This window comes from Mytilus galloprovincialis, chromosome 12 (assembly GCF_965363235.1).
Source record: "Mytilus galloprovincialis chromosome 12, xbMytGall1.hap1.1, whole genome shotgun sequence".
NCBI classification, from domain to species: Eukaryota; Metazoa; Mollusca; class Bivalvia; order Mytilida; family Mytilidae; genus Mytilus; species Mytilus galloprovincialis.
In genome coordinates, this window is record NC_134849.1 from 35,232,261 (window position 1) to 35,251,775 (window position 19,515).

The 19,515-nt window shown below is 33.5% G+C and overlaps 1 protein-coding gene across 1 annotated transcript; it reads left to right on the forward strand.

Annotated features, from left to right (window-relative positions):
* Window positions 1-2,035: 2,035 nt before the first annotated feature.
* Window positions 2,036-8,563, forward strand: LOC143055653 (meprin A subunit alpha-like). Its single transcript, XM_076228819.1, has 9 exons — window positions 2,036-2,185; window positions 3,328-3,394; window positions 3,867-3,990; window positions 4,171-4,349; window positions 4,841-5,056; window positions 5,357-5,386; window positions 6,450-6,587; window positions 7,580-7,824; window positions 8,279-8,563. Exons 1-9 carry the CDS (start codon window positions 2,138-2,140, stop codon window positions 8,366-8,368), a joined length of 1,137 nt encoding a protein of 378 aa, XP_076084934.1. The 5' UTR covers window positions 2,036-2,137; the 3' UTR covers window positions 8,369-8,563.
* Window positions 8,564-19,515: the final 10,952 nt, after the last annotated feature.

Sequence of the window (19,515 nt, forward strand, 5' to 3'; positions counted from 1 at the left end):
ATGTTCATGTCTTCATAAAAAGACTGGTATATCACGATATTTGAAACCTTCAATCGCCCGAGATTTATAAAAAAGGTCAAATAGATACTTCATGCATAAAGGAGCTACCAGTACATATATAATTTGACACCCCCCCCTTTTCTTTCCTAAACCACCACCAGCACCACCGAAAAAAAAAAAGAATAAAGAAAAGCATCAATATATTAAAAAACTAACAAAAGGTTCATACAAGGACATCGTATATTTCTTATATCTATTGCTTGTCTGGCTCAACATTTACTTAGGACGGTCTTGACGACATTTACTATTAACTATTAAGGTTAAACCTGGGCGTATCAATTTTCCTTTTTCTGTATCTATGTAAAAGTATATTATAGGGGTATAATAATATATTAATTATAGGCGTCATTGTTAATTTTGAAATTTTATTTTATAATTAATGGCTTGCGTATTTTAAATCTATGCATGTCAGCATTTTAAGGAATTTCAGATTTTACATTATTAGTGACACATTTATTCAAATGACATAATCATAAAAAAGGGCACTAAAGCACAACAGAAAACTACATTAACCATGAGCAATAAATTTGCAAATATATATATTACATATACGTCAGAAACCTCATATAACAGTGACATAAGAAACCCAAGGGTTTGACTGACACTATATCCGTATGCGTATTACGTACACTGACGTTAGAAAGACATGTAGAAACCCATGCGTATCACTTCAAAATAAATTAAAAAAAACAAAAAAACATACGCATCACTGACGTTAGAAAATCATGGGTATCACTGAAATATGTAGTCTCAAAGAAATTAGAAACCCATACGTATCACTGATTTTGTAAACTTATGCGTTTCTCTGAAAATATTAGACAGTGCATTACACTGAAACAACAAGCAAGTGCGTATTCCTGGTTCGATTCCCGTCTGGGATGAAAATTTTAGGGACTGAATTTTCGGCGCTCCCTTGACACCATTTGCGAGAATGGTCTTGAGGAAACGATGACAGTCCGTCGGAAGGGGGCGATAAATGGCTGACCCGTGTTAAGAGAGAGCCATATCTCTTGCACGTTAAAGACACCCTTGTAGATTTAACAAAAGAGCAGGCTAATGCCGCTACAAGGCAGCAATCGCACCCGCAAAGTGGAAAGGGCTTAATGTAAGTTGCAAAACTTGTTTCCCAATCCACTATAATTAAATATGTTTAAACTATGATTTAATAATCTATTCGTATCACTGAACTAAGTAGCTCGTGCGTATAACTGAAATCAGACGCACATGCGGACCATTGATATAAGGAGCTCATGTGTATAAATGAAATAAGAAGCACACGTGTATCATTGATGCTACAATCCAATGCGTATCACTGAAATCAGAAACCAATGCGTAAAATGTGCATTGTTACTTTTAGACGAAGAACGTAGTAAAAGAGCTACTCATTTTGCTTTTAGTGTTTTCGCGTGTACATTATAAATACATAGTGATACACTATCACCATTGAAATACATACATGTAGCTTTGAATGCATAAAAGGAATAAAATAAAGTAAAATGACTTTATTCTTTGATTGGTTTATTTGGATGAAAGTGTGTTCAATTGTTGGATGACGCTTGCATCTGTAGCATTATACGCGTGACATATGGACGCACCCGGTCTCTCACTGTTTGGAGCTCATGCGATAACTTTAAATCGCCTTTTTTTTCAAATCCTAATTTTTATTTTCTAATTGGATTTACGAAATGTTAACATCTGCAAACCATGTTATTCATCTCATTTTACACTGTAAATTTATCGAAATTTTACAATACATGTATAAATCTAGTTTCATATTAAAGGTTCCAAATTTGTGAAAATATTGCTATACAAGAGATACGAAGCACTGTCTTGACCTGAAAACATGCAATTTGATTGACAGTTCATAAGGGACAACCCAAATTTTAATTTCACGTATAATTCCAATGTTGTACGGTCTAACCGACCGCCTCTCAGGTCAGACCAGATAAGAAATTTCACAAGATAAATAGTTTAAAATTTAAATTATCTTAAAGTAGATTGAAATTTTAGAGTTACAAACCACGTGGTGTTCAGAATAAAATCTCAGGTAGACTCTTGATCTGAGCCATTTGCCAAAATGAATTCGATCGTATTCCTCGCTGCCTTGGCTGTTGTTTTTGTACAGGTAAGCCGGTTTTATAATTTAAGATATTCGTATAGTATGTGTTGTAATGCATTTACTAATGCATTAACAATGCATTTAACAGTTATAAGCATTCAACGAATAATAACACAAAACAGTTTTTCTTCTTCAAAAAATGCATTATTATAACTTGAAAATTTAAGTTGCGTTTTTTTAAACATTTTTTTAATTTTTTCTTTATTTTTACAATGTAAGCAATTGAATGAATACATGTATATTACATTTTTATATACATTTAAACAATTTGCATATCACTCATTTTACTATAAACTCCAATAGTTGTCGCTATGGAAAATAGTTGATTGATGTAAGAGACAACTTTTTTAATTGGTCAATATCTCCTGATAGCTTTGTATTATATGACAATTGCATTCACGTTCTAGCGTTTTATATACTTAATATCCATATCTTAAACACTTGTAATAAATTAGAGAAAAAAATGTATTCAACAAAAATATCAATTTTCTAGAAAATGAAAAAAAAAGGAGTTACCGTGCAGGTTCAAAATATGTGTAATTAGTTTCGTGCGGCTTGTAAAAGTACACGTGGATTAAACACTGTGCGTTGTTGCTGGTGTTAAATTGCCATCTAACTTTACAATAAGTTTTTAACAACGCATCCATAACAGAACCTAACTATTGTATTCATTGGTAAGATTGAGAATGGAAATGGGGAATGTGTCAAAGAGACAACAACTCGACCAAAATAAAAAAACACAACAGCAGAAGGTCACCAACAGGTCTTCAATGTAGCGAGAAATTCCCGCACCCGGAGGCGTCCTTCAGCTGGCCCCTAAACAAATATATACTAGTTCAGTGATAATGAACGCCATACTAATTTCCAAATTGTACACAAGAAACTAAAATTTAAATAATACAAGACTAACAAAGGCCAGAGGCTCCTGACTTGGGACAGGCGCAAAAAATGCGGCGGGGTTAAACATGTTTGTGAGATCTCAACCCTCCCCCTATACCTCTAACCAGTGTAGAAAAGTAAAAGCATAACAATACGCAATTTGTTCTCGTTCTGAATATGACTGAAATATTTGCCACTGGATGTAAGCAACCAACAATCATCAATCATCATCAACTTTAATTTTCTTTTTCAATTTTCTTTTATTGTAGAGGTCAGAATGTGCTATCAAAACATGGCCTAATGGAGTTGTTCCAGTTGCCTTTGATGATAGCGTCGGTAAATATGTATTTTGATTCTATAATCATATTCATGCTTTTATCATATTCTCACAGAAATAGTAGAAACCTATCTTGATAAACATTGTTTTTGGAAGCATTTAAGTTGTCCTGATTTATGGAATAGAATTTTAAGCGGTCGTGCGTTTGTAATATTTAGTTTCAATTATGCTTTATGAGCACTTTTGTCACGAATCAGAAGTAAAATAATCTATGTAACTGTGAAGCTTAGAATATGTTGTTGAAAAATGCATGCTTCAACAAACGTACAAAATATTCGAAGAGTTATGACCATTACCCAATTTCACTTCCTTTATATCGTAATTAACGACATTTCATAAGGTTTGGTCAGAAAAAAGTGAAATAGCACTTCACGTCAAGTTTGCTGAATACAAAAATCTTTATTAACATTTCACATAACTATTATGATAACTGTAACAAATAAACTAGCTACAAATATATCTGCATTTTAGATGGCTTCGCCAAGGAAAAGCTGTTGGCATCAATGAACGAAATCCAGATCAGCACAGACAACTGCATCCAGTTCGTTCCACGGGAAGCCGAGACCGACTATGTTGAATTTTCAACAGTTAACGGGTTAGTATTTTCTCTTAAAAATAAACTTGAATAAAGATTAAATTTTATAAAAGTGTTTTTTAAAGCCATTACAAAATAATGCGCACGTCAAATACAATTATCCGAGGAGAAAATTATTTTAGTTTAACTATGTTCAATGTTTGTTACTACATCTTAATATGTTTTATTTTTTTTTCACAGTCTGACTGAAATCCCAGTACCCGGTGTAAACAATGGAAAACAATTTGTTAAAATTGCAGACAATCTGGAAAAAGCCGATATGATGCAACTCTTAGTATACAGCTTAGGAATGTACAACACATTCAGACGACCAGACAGAGACAGCTTTGTCAATGTGATGTACGACAACATTAAGGACGGTAGGTGTACTCGATTTTCTTATTTTTTTCAAATGAACTAGCGATTATTAAGATCTGCATCTGAAATATTAGCAAGCTGATTGAAACTTGACTGATCATATTCAAAAGAAGATGTGGTATGATTACTAATGAGACCAAATACCATAGAAATTAACAACTATAGTCGCCGCACGGCCTTCATCATTGAGCAAAGCCCATACTGCGTAGTCGGCTATAAAAGGCCCTTCGTAATGAATAGTCTTTCATGGATTTTATATTACAATCGTTTTATACTATACTTTTTAAAGTAAATATAGATGAATTTATGATCACGCATGATGTTTACTTACAAAGTAAATTATAAGAAAGTAGAGATAAGCTCCTATACAAATATTTTGCCGTTAACTGCTTACGAGTTTTGAAATTATCGGTTTTAACAGCAAACATGGTGTACTGTTTATAATAAAAGGTTGAACATGCTTATACTCACCAAACACGATTTTTAATTTCAGAATATAAACAATATTTCGCTATTTCTAACGACACAACATTCGTCCAGTCACGATTCGACTTCGATTCCATCACCTTCTTCTATCCATACGCATACGCCAAGGATGCATCCAAGCCAACCTTGACCGCAAAATATGAAGGTGAAGCTATCCCATGGAAAGTGTCCCTCTCAATCAGTGACGTACACAACCTAAAACGAGGCTATGGATGTGGTGGAGGTAAGAGAATGATGACGTTATACACGATTACCACAAAAAATAATCTAATTAAGTAAAGAAAATTAGTAAAGTTAAACACGACTTAAGGAAACGTTCAAGATCGTTTTTCTTAGTTTTAGTTTTTTGCATGTTATCTCAATGAAACACTTATAACTGTAGATTAACATTACATTCAGAAAAGTAAAGAGTTAATGAAAAGTTTATTACCTCGATTTCACAGAATTTTAATTCTTCAAAAAAAAAAAAAAAAAAAAAAAACATTTTACTGAATACTGAATCTATTATTCTTGAATATTTCAGAGACAAACAACAGAATGGATCTCCTTAAAGGTAAGAATGTATAAAGTTCAGAATTGCAATAAAAAATTTTAATATTCTAAAAAGACAAATCTTGTTTAACAAAGAAATTTAAGAGAACCAATTGGCCGTTTCAGAATCTAAAGGACTATGGGTAATTTCATTGTTCGTACCCCAAAATGAAAATAACGTTATGTCATTGGTTGAATTTCGATTGTTTAGGACGTTTTAAACCAATCACCATGCTTTGGTGTACACTTTTGAAAATATTACCCAGAATGCATTAGATTCTGAAACGTAAATGTCGTATGAAAGACAATAATTTCAAAAATGATTTTATGTGTTTAATTATTTGGCCGCGGTAACATTTAGTGTTACGAGACAAAAGCTACCGGACGAGTTCATGAACTGGTAAAGAAACCGGAAAATAGACATACATGGAAATGGAACTTAACTATTTAAAGGTTCTGATACTTCAGAAAGGTTCTTTAAATTAGTTTCTTTCGTATTTATAGCTACACATACGGTTCAAGGGTTGACAATATTTATTAATCATCCTTCAATCTAGAAAATAATTATAAAAGAAATTTCAAGTGAATTAATATCAAAACACGTGACCGTACCCTTATTGCACAGCAGATCATAACTGCAACTGTTTGTAGTACTTTACAAGTTTACTTCAATTTTTTTTTTAACATTGTCAATCAAAAAGATTGCTACTCTGTATTTTACAAATTTAGCCAATACACATCCATACCTCTATGGACAAGTCAAGAGATATTCCGTAAACTGTAAATATCACATTTTTGCACCTGGCCTAATAACTCTTTCCATATCAAAATCAGTTAAAATAAAACATCCAAAAGTTTATTTAACTCTCTTCTTTCATTTCCACCCCAGAAAAACTAAGAAATGTATGAGAAAGGGAAAGAAAAAAAATAAAGAAATAAATACACTATAATTAAAGGGATCTATATTCGTGGACAACAACGAAAAGCGGGGTCATTAATTGTGGTCTTGGGCCATTACTTGCATGTGTCTTACTAATGCAGTCTATATTGAATAAAGACAATTATCTATATTCTTATATATTCAGGACTTAGTCACTGCAACTTTGAGAATGACCTCTGCACATACCAGAATGACCCAACAGCAGACTTTGAATTCCAGAGAAGGAGAGGACCAACACCAACAACAATGACTGGTCCAAACGCAGATTATAGCAGTGGAATAGGTAAATACATATTCAAACTTTAAAGATTTCAGTTACTTACCGAAATTGTAGTAACCAACCTACACTGTGAACGATAGCAGGGATGACACAGATGTGTCAAGCATGGCCGAGCCGTTAGAAAAAAAAAAAAAAACAAGAGGTCAAAATTACATACAGACAATCAAAACCTTGAGAGCTTTTATATATTTTATGTGACAATGAGATAGAGCATGATGGTCGTAGTTCGAACGTTGTCAGGTCGTACAAAGAGCGTGATTCGGACGGCATGGGCATGCTAGAATCGTACTATCATATTCAACAGCGTGGTGCGAATGTGGCATAGTCGTAGTGGAAGCGTAGTTGGGTCGTTGTGAGAACGTGATGGTCGTAGTGAGGTCGTTATAACATCGCTTTGAGATCGTAGCGCAGTCTCTCCGAATCGAATTACGATTTCATTACGCTCTCGCTACAATGATACTGCGACCTTTGCGATCTTAGCACGACCTTACTGTGATTTTACCACGCTTCTACTACGACCTGATTTCGCCACCACCGCACCATGATTGTTTTGAACATGTGCAAAGTTGGCATGAAGACCTAACCATGACCGTGATACGACCTTACTGCGATCTACACGATCCCGCTACAATCGTCAAAACTTGCATTTTTTTCACAACTCGTAGTGCGTTCGTGGCCTATAGCGGGTCTGCGGTATTGGAGAAAAGAAAATAACGGTCTCTCTGTACGTTACCGTACCATGATTCACGTTTTTTAAAAGCATCTGGAAGCGATAAGTTGATGTTAAACATGTCTGTGCTTATTATTTACACCCTAAATGTCAATTCGAATTTCTCGCCCTTCGACCAAATTGCAGAACATATATACATTCATAATTTATATAATGCCCGTTCTAATTATTTGCGATTTATTTGCAACTGGACGTTCAGCAAACACCAGTCAACCATTCAATCAATTCTGATGTCACTCTAATGTTTATATATCTATTTATATAGGATACTATCTGTTAGCTGAAGCAAGAACTAATAATATGGAAAATGCCCGATTACTGAGCCAAACAATTGCTGCAGGCGAATACTGTGTACGATTTTATTACCATATGTTTGGTGATAATGTACGTAAACTTAGAATAATGGCCCGTAACGATGGCACCGATGTTTTGTTAGAAGAAATGGAAGGTAACCAAGGAAACGAATGGCACAGATACACAAATGCTTTCACATTTACTCAACCAACAGTAGTAAGTATTGTTTAGTATAAATATGTTTAATTGTACAATGTACATCAGCTAAACAAACAAATGAAACATAAGTTTTATAAGTTATCAATTATAAAATAGAAGATATGGTATGATTGCCAATGAGACAACTCTTTACAAGCGACCAAATGACACAGAAATTAACAACTATAGGTCACCGTATGGTATTAATGTTTTCTCCAGCATGTTTTCATATAATTTGGCACAGTGTCACTCGTCTGAATTTTCCTTGGAGTTTAGTACTTTTGTGATTTTACTTGTTTAGGACTATAGGTCACCGTGCCACCTTCAACAATGAGCAACACACAAATCACATAGTGCGGAAATAGCATAGTGTTGTTTAATAGGAGAAAACAAACTTGTACAAATATTATATTATACATTGTAACAACAAACCTTATAAACAAAATAATACATTTTGTCTTGTTTTTTCCAGTTGGTTGTCGAAGCTATTGTTGGCCGATCAGACACTGGTGATATAGCTATTGATGATATTTATATATACAACGGAAAGTGCATTGTATAAACATTTGTCGTTATTTGTGTACATAGATGTCGCTTTCATCAGTTACTTCCTGTTAGTTCCAAATTCATGATCAACAGACTGGATAAAATACACTAACATTGTATGATGTGTGTACATTTGTACAGTTTGCGAGGGAATAATCTGTTATTATAAATGTACGAATAGTTTTTACATTAAAAAATGTTGTGTATTTTGTTTCATGTCTATTTATTTTGTATACCACTCCAATAGCTAGAAGTATTATATTGACAGACAAAATATGTGAATCAAAAATGGAAGTACTTGACAAAACCATGACTTCACATCGTGTACTATATGATTGATACCTGAACTTATTTTACAAATATAGCACTCCACTTAAAAGTCTGAAACACAAAGAAAATACAGGAAAATAAGGACCCATCTACTAATGGAAAGAAACCAAACGGTATAGGGCATCCATCCATGACACACAATCAGTTTAGACACAGTTTAAAAAACAATAAGAAAAAAAAAAACACAACACAACACACATAAAAAAATATGCAAAGAAACAGTGGTTTTATTGCTGTTCTTAATTTAAAGGTCACAATTAGGCTTTAAATACAAAACAATCAACTCTCACCTCCTGTTAAAAGGTATAAGAGTCTATGTGTGAAACGGGTGTTTGTGATTTCAAATAAACAACTTAACCCCGCAATATTCTTTGTAAACATTCCCAATATAAGGATTTTGTTTTTTGAGTGGTATTGGTTGGTTTTTTGTCTGAGATATGTTTCCCCCCCCTTTTTTTCACGTCGTGGATAATGATCGGTTTTGCTCGTTTTGAAGACCATAACATCAATAACGACGTGACTTGTAGTAGATATATCAACAGTCTTTGTACTCTGATAGACAATGAAAACAAATCTTGCTATTGTATACAGTACACCTTTTGGAGAAAACAATATCTGAACGAAATCCAAGCAGGCAATGAAAATCAATTTACAACAATCTATTCCATGTGGTGTTGTATTTAGTACTTATGTTGTTATATAACACCAATGTCCAATGTTAAAGGGTGACTTCAGATCTTATAAAAATTCTCAACTCCGCAACTGTCGCTCCATGCAGACAGAAAGTCTGTAACCTAGACGTGTTTGTCGGTATTTGCAATCTGCACTTATTATTTTTCATTCTCGTAATATAAATAATACAAATTACACCAATTTTTTCTGTTTCGAAATATCTGACATTTCCCATTCCTGTGTCTTTTATAACAACTTGCAATGCGGTATTGGATTTGGTTGTCGTCGAAGGCGGTAGGTTGAGCTGTAACTGTTCAAATCTTTGACCTTTTGTCATTATTGGGGACATTCACATTATAATCATACCACACCCCTTACTTATATTACTAATTTCAGAACATTTTATTAAATTGATAAATATACATTTAATAGATCGTTGTTTAACTTTTCGTAATTGTCCGCTGTTTAACATTATGTCATTTTTGGGTCTTTGACATGATTAAACAAACCTGACTAAAATTGTCCGTTTATAAATTTTGAAATTATTATGAAACTAAGGTTTCAACTCCCTCAGGCAAAGTTGGCTTTAGATGAATTTGGCTATTTATTTTAGGTATTTTTAACATATAGCTCTTCAACGATTTTCGGTACTTGTACATCTTCGGATTTCAAATGTTTGGCTTTGAGCGTTCCTGATGAAGGTAAATCCAGAAAAGCGCAATAAATTATTAAACGTGTTGTTTTATATTTTTTTATAACTTACTATGCGGTATATACATGTACATTGTATATCTCTCATTGTAGAAGGCTGTAGGTTGAACTATTATCTGTGTCCTTTCATTATACCTCATCTCCTTATTTTTGTAACATTACTTTAAAAATTAAAAAGAAAACTTTAAATCACAAAAACATTAAACTCCGAGAAAAATTCAAAACTGAAAGTAACTTATAAAATGGCAAAATCAAAAGCTCAAACACATCAAACGAATGGACCCAAACTGTCATATTCCTGACTTGGCCTATGCATTTTTTATGTAGAAATAGTGATTAAACCCGGTTTAAGCTAGCTAAACCTCTCACTGGTACGTATGAGAACACATGTTATTGGGTTTTAAGAATAAAACTTTAATTGTTAATATTATGTATTTGTTCATATTTCTGTAACCCTTTTGATTACATTGCAACTGTTGAAATTAAAGTTGTTAGTAACGTGTTTCATTAATCATTTGTCTGGGCAGCAGAGGCCTTCATCTTTAGATTCAGAGGAAGTGCAACTGTCACATGGTATTTGATGATCTGGGTCCGTCACTGGACACACAGAAGAATGTTACACTCCAATTCTGAAAAAAAAATTGTGTATAATTTACTGTTTATACGGTACAGTGCTAATTCATACTTTGCTATAACCTATGAAATTAATAATAATCTCTATGAATCTAATTGTTCAATACATTTGATACATCGACGAAGGTTCAGGGGAGGGTTGGGCTATAGCAAATGTTTAACCTGCCACTTTCTGTATGTGCATAACGTCCCAAGTCTGCATTAGGGTATAATTCAGACAGTGGTTGATGTTTGTAACTGTATATTGTATTGACATATGCATTTTATATTTGATACGACTGTTCCAGTAAGCAAGAATTTATGAGGAGTTTGAGGGAGGACTTCATCGCTATAAATGTTTAGGATATTTTTCTATATTCTTTATTTTTGTCCATTTGTTTCTACAATCTTGCCGAACAGTTGGTGTTACCTAAGCTAAACATTGAAATGAGGAACGCAAACGAAATGTTATTTTGCTTCAATGTTCATCTTATGTGCCAGCATGGCGACGGATATATTTCACATGTACATTCTATCAATAATCCTGTTCTACCAATTTAAATCAACCACATAAAAGCAATACAGTACAGGCGTAGTTTAGACAAAAAGTACACATGACAGAAGGAAGATATACACACATACAAAACATGAGATACAACTCGTGCAACGGTAACAATTTAAATGAAAAATACACATTAATTAAGCAGATAAACACATGCTATCATAAAATTAAAACATATAAATTATTTAAGCACTTAAAATAATTTTAGTAAAAGAGGAGCGAAAGATACAAGAGGAACAGTCAAAATCATAGATCGAATATAAACTGACAAGGCTATGGATAAAAAAAAAGAAAAAGAAAAACAGACAAACAGTAATTAAAGTACACAAGACACATCAATGAAAACTGAAGACTAAGCAACACGAACCCCAACAAAATCTGTGGGTGATCTCTGGTGCTCCGGAAGGGTCAGCAAATCCTGCTCCACATATGTTACCTGTTGTGTTGCTCATGTTATTACACACCCGGTAAAAAGTCTAATTCGGTAGGTCACATTCGTGTGAACGGAACGGGGTTGTATTTACGACATAAGGAACATATCCACTATCATCTGTGAAACGGATATGGCATATCGGTCAACCAACTCGTTATGGCGTTCTTAACATTCACGAAGGGATGATTTTAACTTCACCATTTGGAACTATCGGTTTAATCGCTTCCATGTGAGCAACAACCCTCTAGCAACACAATAACGATAGAACATACAAGCGTGGGAATATCGTATCAATTGGGATATATATCCTCCGTATGCAGGCGCTGCTGGCATGTTACTACATAAAAAATGGAAAGTTCACAATTGGAAAGATGAATTCATCTCTTTTGTCGTAAAGTTTTGTTTTTTACCGACCCTCATTTTTAATTAGACATGTTACGAAAAGGTAAATTCTCGACGCTGAGGTTGACAAATTAGATTTTAAATTTGGGGACGGTGTCAAAACATTGATTATATATTTAAACAGGTAAAATTTCAATTCTGCACGTCTTGGTTACTTCAAATCACATTTATCTAGAGTCTCATTATGTAACATCCTATATGACAATTTCTTTTGTGTTATCATTCCCGGCAGGGGCGGATCTAGCCATTAAAAAAGGGAGAATTCAAACCATATGTCCCCATTCAAATGCATTGATCGTCCAAAAAAGGGAGGATCCAACCCCCAAACCCCCACCCCTTTGATCCGTCACTGTCCAGCCTATCGTGACATGAAAGGCGTACGCGTGCAGGAATGGGCGGGCTAGAAAAGGGAGGGCTGAGAGTTATACAAGTTTATTCGATTCCAGATTGATAACATAAACATAGTAAGCTGGTTAGATATTAGTCAGTTTTATTTGTTGTATTACAGTTCCTGACAAAGTTCAATCTGTCGCTCCACCAATCCCGCACAAAGCTCTACAGTCTGATTGATTCGTCAGTCTGGTGTCTCCATAATCTTCCAATGACCCTGAAAGTTTTTAAGCGCCTGGTAGCGTGTTCGACATATACCCGATACTCTGATATACGTAAATTCATTTTTTTTTTCATATTGTCTTCTTTCTGCTCGTGGTTTAGCTCTAAGTTGATGGCGCCTGTAAAAACAAAGGAGGGCGATCGACATGTATATTTTTTTCCGCTAAGATGACAAAATTCTAGGTGAAATCGAACTCCAAACGTGGTCCAATTAAAGGCAATAGATTATACTGTTGGGCATCATTTTGTTGTCCTATATATGAAATCACTTCGAATAAATCTTATATGATTTCTGTTGTCCACAATCACCTATGTATGAATGCAATGTCCGCAAAAAATGGAGTTAAGGTGTAAATGCAAAGTCATTATGCAATGCTTTTGAACTCTTCAGGGATGTTCAACCGGTGAGTAGTGAGTCATATTTTACACAAACCTCTTATCGTTCTGAACATGCATGAACTATTTGCCACTGGACGTTAAGCAACCAACAATCAATCAATCACAAACCCATTATAAAGAAAATACAAATTGAGCTGAAACTGTGTTAATTAGGACAAAGTAGGAAGGAAATAAAGGAAGAAAATACATTCCTTCGCCGCTATATGACCGGGAGTAAATTTTCTAAAACTATAATGCAAAATTGCATGTTGAAATTGCATAAAAATCGTATTTTAGGTGTTTTAAAACATACCCCGTTAGATAATCATTTAGGTGGCAAACAACTGGATGGAAATACATACACTCCTTTGTTTGCTTTTCATAACTATTTAAACATTGAAAATAACCGTTACATATATATTCACGAGTAGGTATAAAACGAATTATAATACTTTGATTATTTGTAAGGTCTATTAAGGACCAGTCGAAGAATTCACACACTCCGTCCCCCCCCCCCCCTTGTAAGGTCTAATAAGGACTAAGAATTCACACACTCCGTCCCCCCTTGTAAGGTCAATTAAGGACTAGCCGAAGAATTCACACACTCCGCCCCCCCCCCCCCCCCACCACCACCATCTACTGCTGCATTTACATGGCCGTGCCCCTCCCCCCACCATTGTTTTGCATTATAGTTTCTTAAAAAAATTGATGGAATTTATTAATATCAATTTCCTATATTTCTTATGGTACACATGTCATTGAATATTCGTTCCATACGAATTGCCTCCAAAAGGATTAATGCAGTTTTTAAATTATATTCCATGTATGTATCAGGTAATATATTTTGTGTTTTGATATAGACCCCACATTTAAAATTTAATTTGTCAACCTCAGCGTCGAGAATATACCTTTTCGTAACATGTAGAATATACCTTTTCGTAACATGTAGAATATACCTTTTCGTAACATGTCTAGTTCTAGATGTAAGTCTGATGTAAGCTGATAAGAAAAACAAACAAGCTGCTATCACAAACAAAAAAACATAAAACTTATCTAAGCACTAACACAGTTTAATAAGCAAATTAGCGTATAAGCATGACATCACAAAATTCAACTCAACGTTCTTCTAATTAAAAAGCTAAGAAATATTTGAAGTAAATCAGAAGTACATGCCTGGAACTACAACTGTAATAAACAAGTCATTATTAATTATAATAAGTTAGCGTGTATGCATTATGTATGTGGTACAAGAAAGATAACTTTAGTTTTAAATTTACTTGTGGAGGAAACGAACACGTGGGTTGGATAAGTATATATTTTTTTGAACAATGTTTCTCAATTTGACATGTTTCGAAGGCCATGCAGTTTCATTTACTTAACTCGTCCACAAAATGGTAAACCAGAAAATATTTAAATCATTCTGGAATATTGATTCTTAAGCAAAATACGAAACAAAATAAATACAGTCACAGTTTGAAATTAAATACCATGCGAACCATCTAATTCCTGCAGAAATTCTCACTTTTACACATGTAATTAAAATTGTATATATTACAAATGAGATTGTATAACGTAAAGGAAAACGGGTAAATATTCATTCTGGATCGTTGTCTCATTAAAAATCATACACATCTTTGAGGGCCCTCATGGGGTTTTTGATTATGTGATTACTTGGCCGTTTTTTTAATGATTATTTGATTAATAAGCCAAATATTTCATGATTATTTGATTACCTAGGAATGTATTTTTAGTTTATGATTATTTGATTACTAAAGATAAGCAAATATTTAATGATTATGTGATTATATTGGCAAAAAAATGGTGATTATGTGATTACTAGGACCCCCCCATGAGGGGCCTCATCTTTTTATTTTATTCAAATAGTAAAGTATATATAACCGGGCGTTTTCCGTGTTATAGTGATGCAAAGACGGAATACCAATACTTTAAACTTTATTAGCAAGGTCCGGACAGTAGCATCCTAAGACCTAAACTGACTACAAATTAACATATAAAAGCCAATATATAAAACAGTTTCTATAGCAAAGGATTCGTGTCCAACGGATTAACGTGTCATCGTCAGAGTTATTTCCATCACGACAAACATATATTTAACAATAGAATTAATTAAACACAAAGAAATATAAAAGGTTAGATAGACGGATTAACAAATTGTCACTTTAGCACTAAAAATATATTGTCTGAACTTGACTTATTTCTAAGTCCCAATTGTCCAAATCTTCCTGGTTATATATATCAAACATAAAATAAACTTATTTTATTCAAATAGTAAAGTGTATCAAACATAACATATAAATCTTCCTATATCTGTCCATAGACTCAGTTTGAAGTTTTAAAAATTCCTTACATCTATGATGTAAATTTTATTTCTATTGAATCTCATTGACAATAGAAGGAAATGAAATCTTTTCTTTTATAATACTTGTACTGTTGTAAAATGACCGTTTAAGGCTTTCGGACCATTTGTGTCTGATTGGATATAATTCGGTGACGGAATAGGAAAAAGTCGATAATTTAAAGACTTTAATTTCACATCAGGGTATACGGTTAAAAATTGGCACAGTCCTAGAAAAAATATTTAACTTGAATTTAAGATTGGTCGTCAAAAAGTCATCTGGTGCAGTTTTGTTTATTTCAGCTTTTAGCCAGCAAATTTGACATCAAATGCAGATCATTAGTGGCATGCAGTTTGGTGTTTTATTCCAACACTGTCCTTTCTTTTTTTGTTTTATTTAAACATCACACATAATGTTCTATGCATTAGGCGAAAATAATAATTCTAAAAGCCTTTTTATGACAAATTATGAAGGTAAACATTTCTATAAACGGGAACAATTTGTGTTGCATCTGATTCCAACATCATATAATAAAGCGTTGATGAATGGATTATATCGTAAAGACTATGAAGTAATAAAACATTAATTTTTCTATTCATGTACACAAATTTTTATGAGGTAAGATTGTAAAAAAACGATATTTTTTAAACTTTCAAAAATCTCTTCTATTCAAACATTTACTTAAAACAATTCCGGATAGTTGTGTCCTGTCCATGATTGGGCTGAATACATAGTTTTCATCAAATATTTTGGACTTGATATTAATTGTTTTTGTTGATATTTTACTGTCTTGTTGATTCATTTGGGTGTCCGTTATTTTTTTTAGGTTGTGTTGATATAGTTTTATTTATATAAGAGGCAAATAAAGTTTGTCAGTTGTTTATATAAGAAATAGGGATCCGACAAAATCCCCACAAAATGACAAAACTAGAAAGTCCGTTGAAACTTGGCTTTAACATTTTAAAGAAGCAAACAATAAGTTTAATCCCTTAAATACTGTTTTTTCTTAAATGCAGAAGTGGAAATATTTTTTACCACGTACAGTAAACTGTTGTATGTTGACACCGTTGATAGGTGTAATGAATATGTCTAACGGAAAAAGAAAGCCATACACATACGAATAAGTAGAATTTGAAAAATTCTCGAAATTGAGGCCAATTTTGCCCCTTATAGCCCCTTCTCCTTTACCCGAAAGTGCACGAATGATTGAGACTTTAGTTCGATCGATCATTCTATTTGCTTGGAAATTGTTTATTTTAAAAGTGGATACAAATGATGGACAAGTCTAAATAACATAACCGTTACAGTGTTTACTGTTTGCACTGCAATTGGGAATGCAGAACCTTTACACAAACCTAAAGAAAACCATTTTTCTTACTTCTTGATTTCAAATTCAGATATATACTGAAGATTTCCTGTCTCTAATCAACATGTCACTCGATCTGTAATTACATTTAAATTCATATACCCCAGTGAGCTTGTCATAAAGAATACTAAAGAAGTTAGAATGTTTGCTTCATATCTTGACGTTTACTTCGATATTGACACATATTAACTACAAACTATAATCTTTTGTAAAGGATGATTTTAATTTTCCAGTTGTCAATTCCCCATATTTCAAAAGTACTATATTCTCTGCGTCATCGTATAATGTGCACATACTCCAATTGATACTTTCGCTCGTGCATGATGAGTGAGTACATACTACATGAACACCCCTGTTCATGCAGTATGTACTCACCTGTCTACTCAAAACAGGCTGCAGTTTTTAAAGGGATATTCAAACTTATAAGTCCAGGGGCGGATGCAGGAATTTTCGAAAGGGGGGTGCTAACCCAGGGCACCCAGGGCAAAGTGGGGGGGGGGGGGGTGCAAAACATATGTCCCGATACAAATGCATTGATCGGCAAAAATAAAGGGGGGGTGCGCACCCCCGGAACCCCCCCCCCCCCTGGATGCGCCACTGAAGTCGGCAACAATATCAAAACGTCATGGTAAAAGTCGAAGAATGACGTAATGACAAACATAATTCTACAAAACACTTGATAGAAAACTAAAGATCAATACGAACTGAAAACCGGATTATTTCGTGTGTCACCGGAAGGAAGGTTCAACTGATTCTGTTCCAGTTGTGACACTTGAGTGTCGAACGTGGAAATTTAGATTTCGTGACATGAACTGAATTATGAGGAAGAACTGCCGATCGACACGAAAATAAGTTTTTAAATCACCATATTACGAATAATGTATCTGTTAAGATCTGTCGTTACCCAACTCACTAGCAACATCTTTTCGCTGTTTAAGGATGTTCGCTGCTCAGTATCAAAATAAATAACTTTTAATAAAATCTAATATGTAATGATAGGAAATAAATTGAGGAATCAAAAAAGCAAAAAAAATATAGGGGTCAATATGCTTGTTTTCGAGATATTAACCATTGGAATTTTGGCGGGAAAATGTTCTCTCTTGATTTATCAGTGCTTTATCATTGACCAGTTAAAGTTCTCAAATACTATTAAAAAAATAATAAAATTATATAAGACTTTTACAAATGACTTATAATCATACATGTAAAAGATTTATAAAAAGAAAAAAAGGGGGTTCATGGGGAAATTTTTTTAAGGCATTCAAATGGATAAAACCAGAGGATTCCGAAAATCTGACAAATATGACAAGCAGACATCCTTAAGAAGTTTAAATACCAAATACCAGATCAGATCAGAAATTTTTTCATTAATTTGTGTTTGATTCCTGTTTGTAACATTGATAATTTTGATACGCATGGCACCGCCACATGTTACATTATATTGTTGACGCAACCGAACTGAACTCTTTTTGAAACATTTAGAATTCCCTAAGATTTTGGTTAAAAACATGAACATCGATAAACTACTGTTGCCTCGAATGTTTCTTAGAAACATACAGATAAAATAGCAGCAGACTCAAGTCAAGAAACGAAGTCATGACTATCAAAGGTTGTACTTTGTGTACGTCTATTGTTTGTCTGTGAGTGTTTTTCTTTTTTCTTTGGCCATGGCGTTGTCAGTTTATTTTTCAACTTATGAGTTTGAATGGCCCTCTGGTATCTTTCGACTCTCTTTCATATGCATGCATCTATTGTAATAAAATAAAACTGCAACCAAGACAAGGAATAACACTTTCTAAACAGCATAGCCAAGTAAAGACTTTACTTGAAATCAACCTTTATTCATGAATTACAAGGACATTTATAGAAGCAATTTTTTTAAGATCAGCAGTGTGATGTAAATGTAACCTTAGTTCAGATATCAAATCAATTATACAGACCTGACTAGACCTGAGGGAAGAATGATCACGACAAAGAAAAACTTCCACAGACTACAGTCATGTGATCATTTCAAATATTCAGGTTTAATGTTCGAAGCTTAGCATTCATATTCGTAATATTATTATAGGATTTGTAGCTTAAGAATTATGTCGTGTTCTTTAAACACTTGGGATCAATACTGACTCGAGATTTACTTATTTTTCCATGAAGGAACAGCCAAGGGTCAGAACACCGTATATAACGTTCCTAAATAATAAGGTCTGAACTACTGATTATATGTAGCAATACGTTTATTTAGTGGTATGTTAAACTGTCCTTGATAGCAAAAAAAATATTATCTTGCGTCACTAAGTTTGGAATTGAATAACCACAAATTTTTCCATTTTTAAACTAATAAAAGGCGGTTCTGTCATTAAACATGTCTTTTTAAAGTTTTTAGTCTATTTTACAATGATTTATATTCCTATAGGTACATTTCATTTCATATAAATCGTCATGACATTGTAGAAACTCAATAATAAGTTTTTTTTTTAAATAATTTTTGTTGCAAGTTTTGAACCGAATTCAACGTATATGGCGAAAACTTAAGTTTCCCCTTTCATGGAGGCCTACTAGATGGTTAAATTCATATTTCTTCATAATTTTCTATAAATTTTGTAAAGTTTTGACGGTTGTTGTTCTTATAACTTGAACAAAACACATCATTTTCAACTGAAAATTACCCCCCTTTTTGTAAGGTCACAAACGTGTACTCGAAGATCTCATTTGATGAAGGATTTCCACTTTT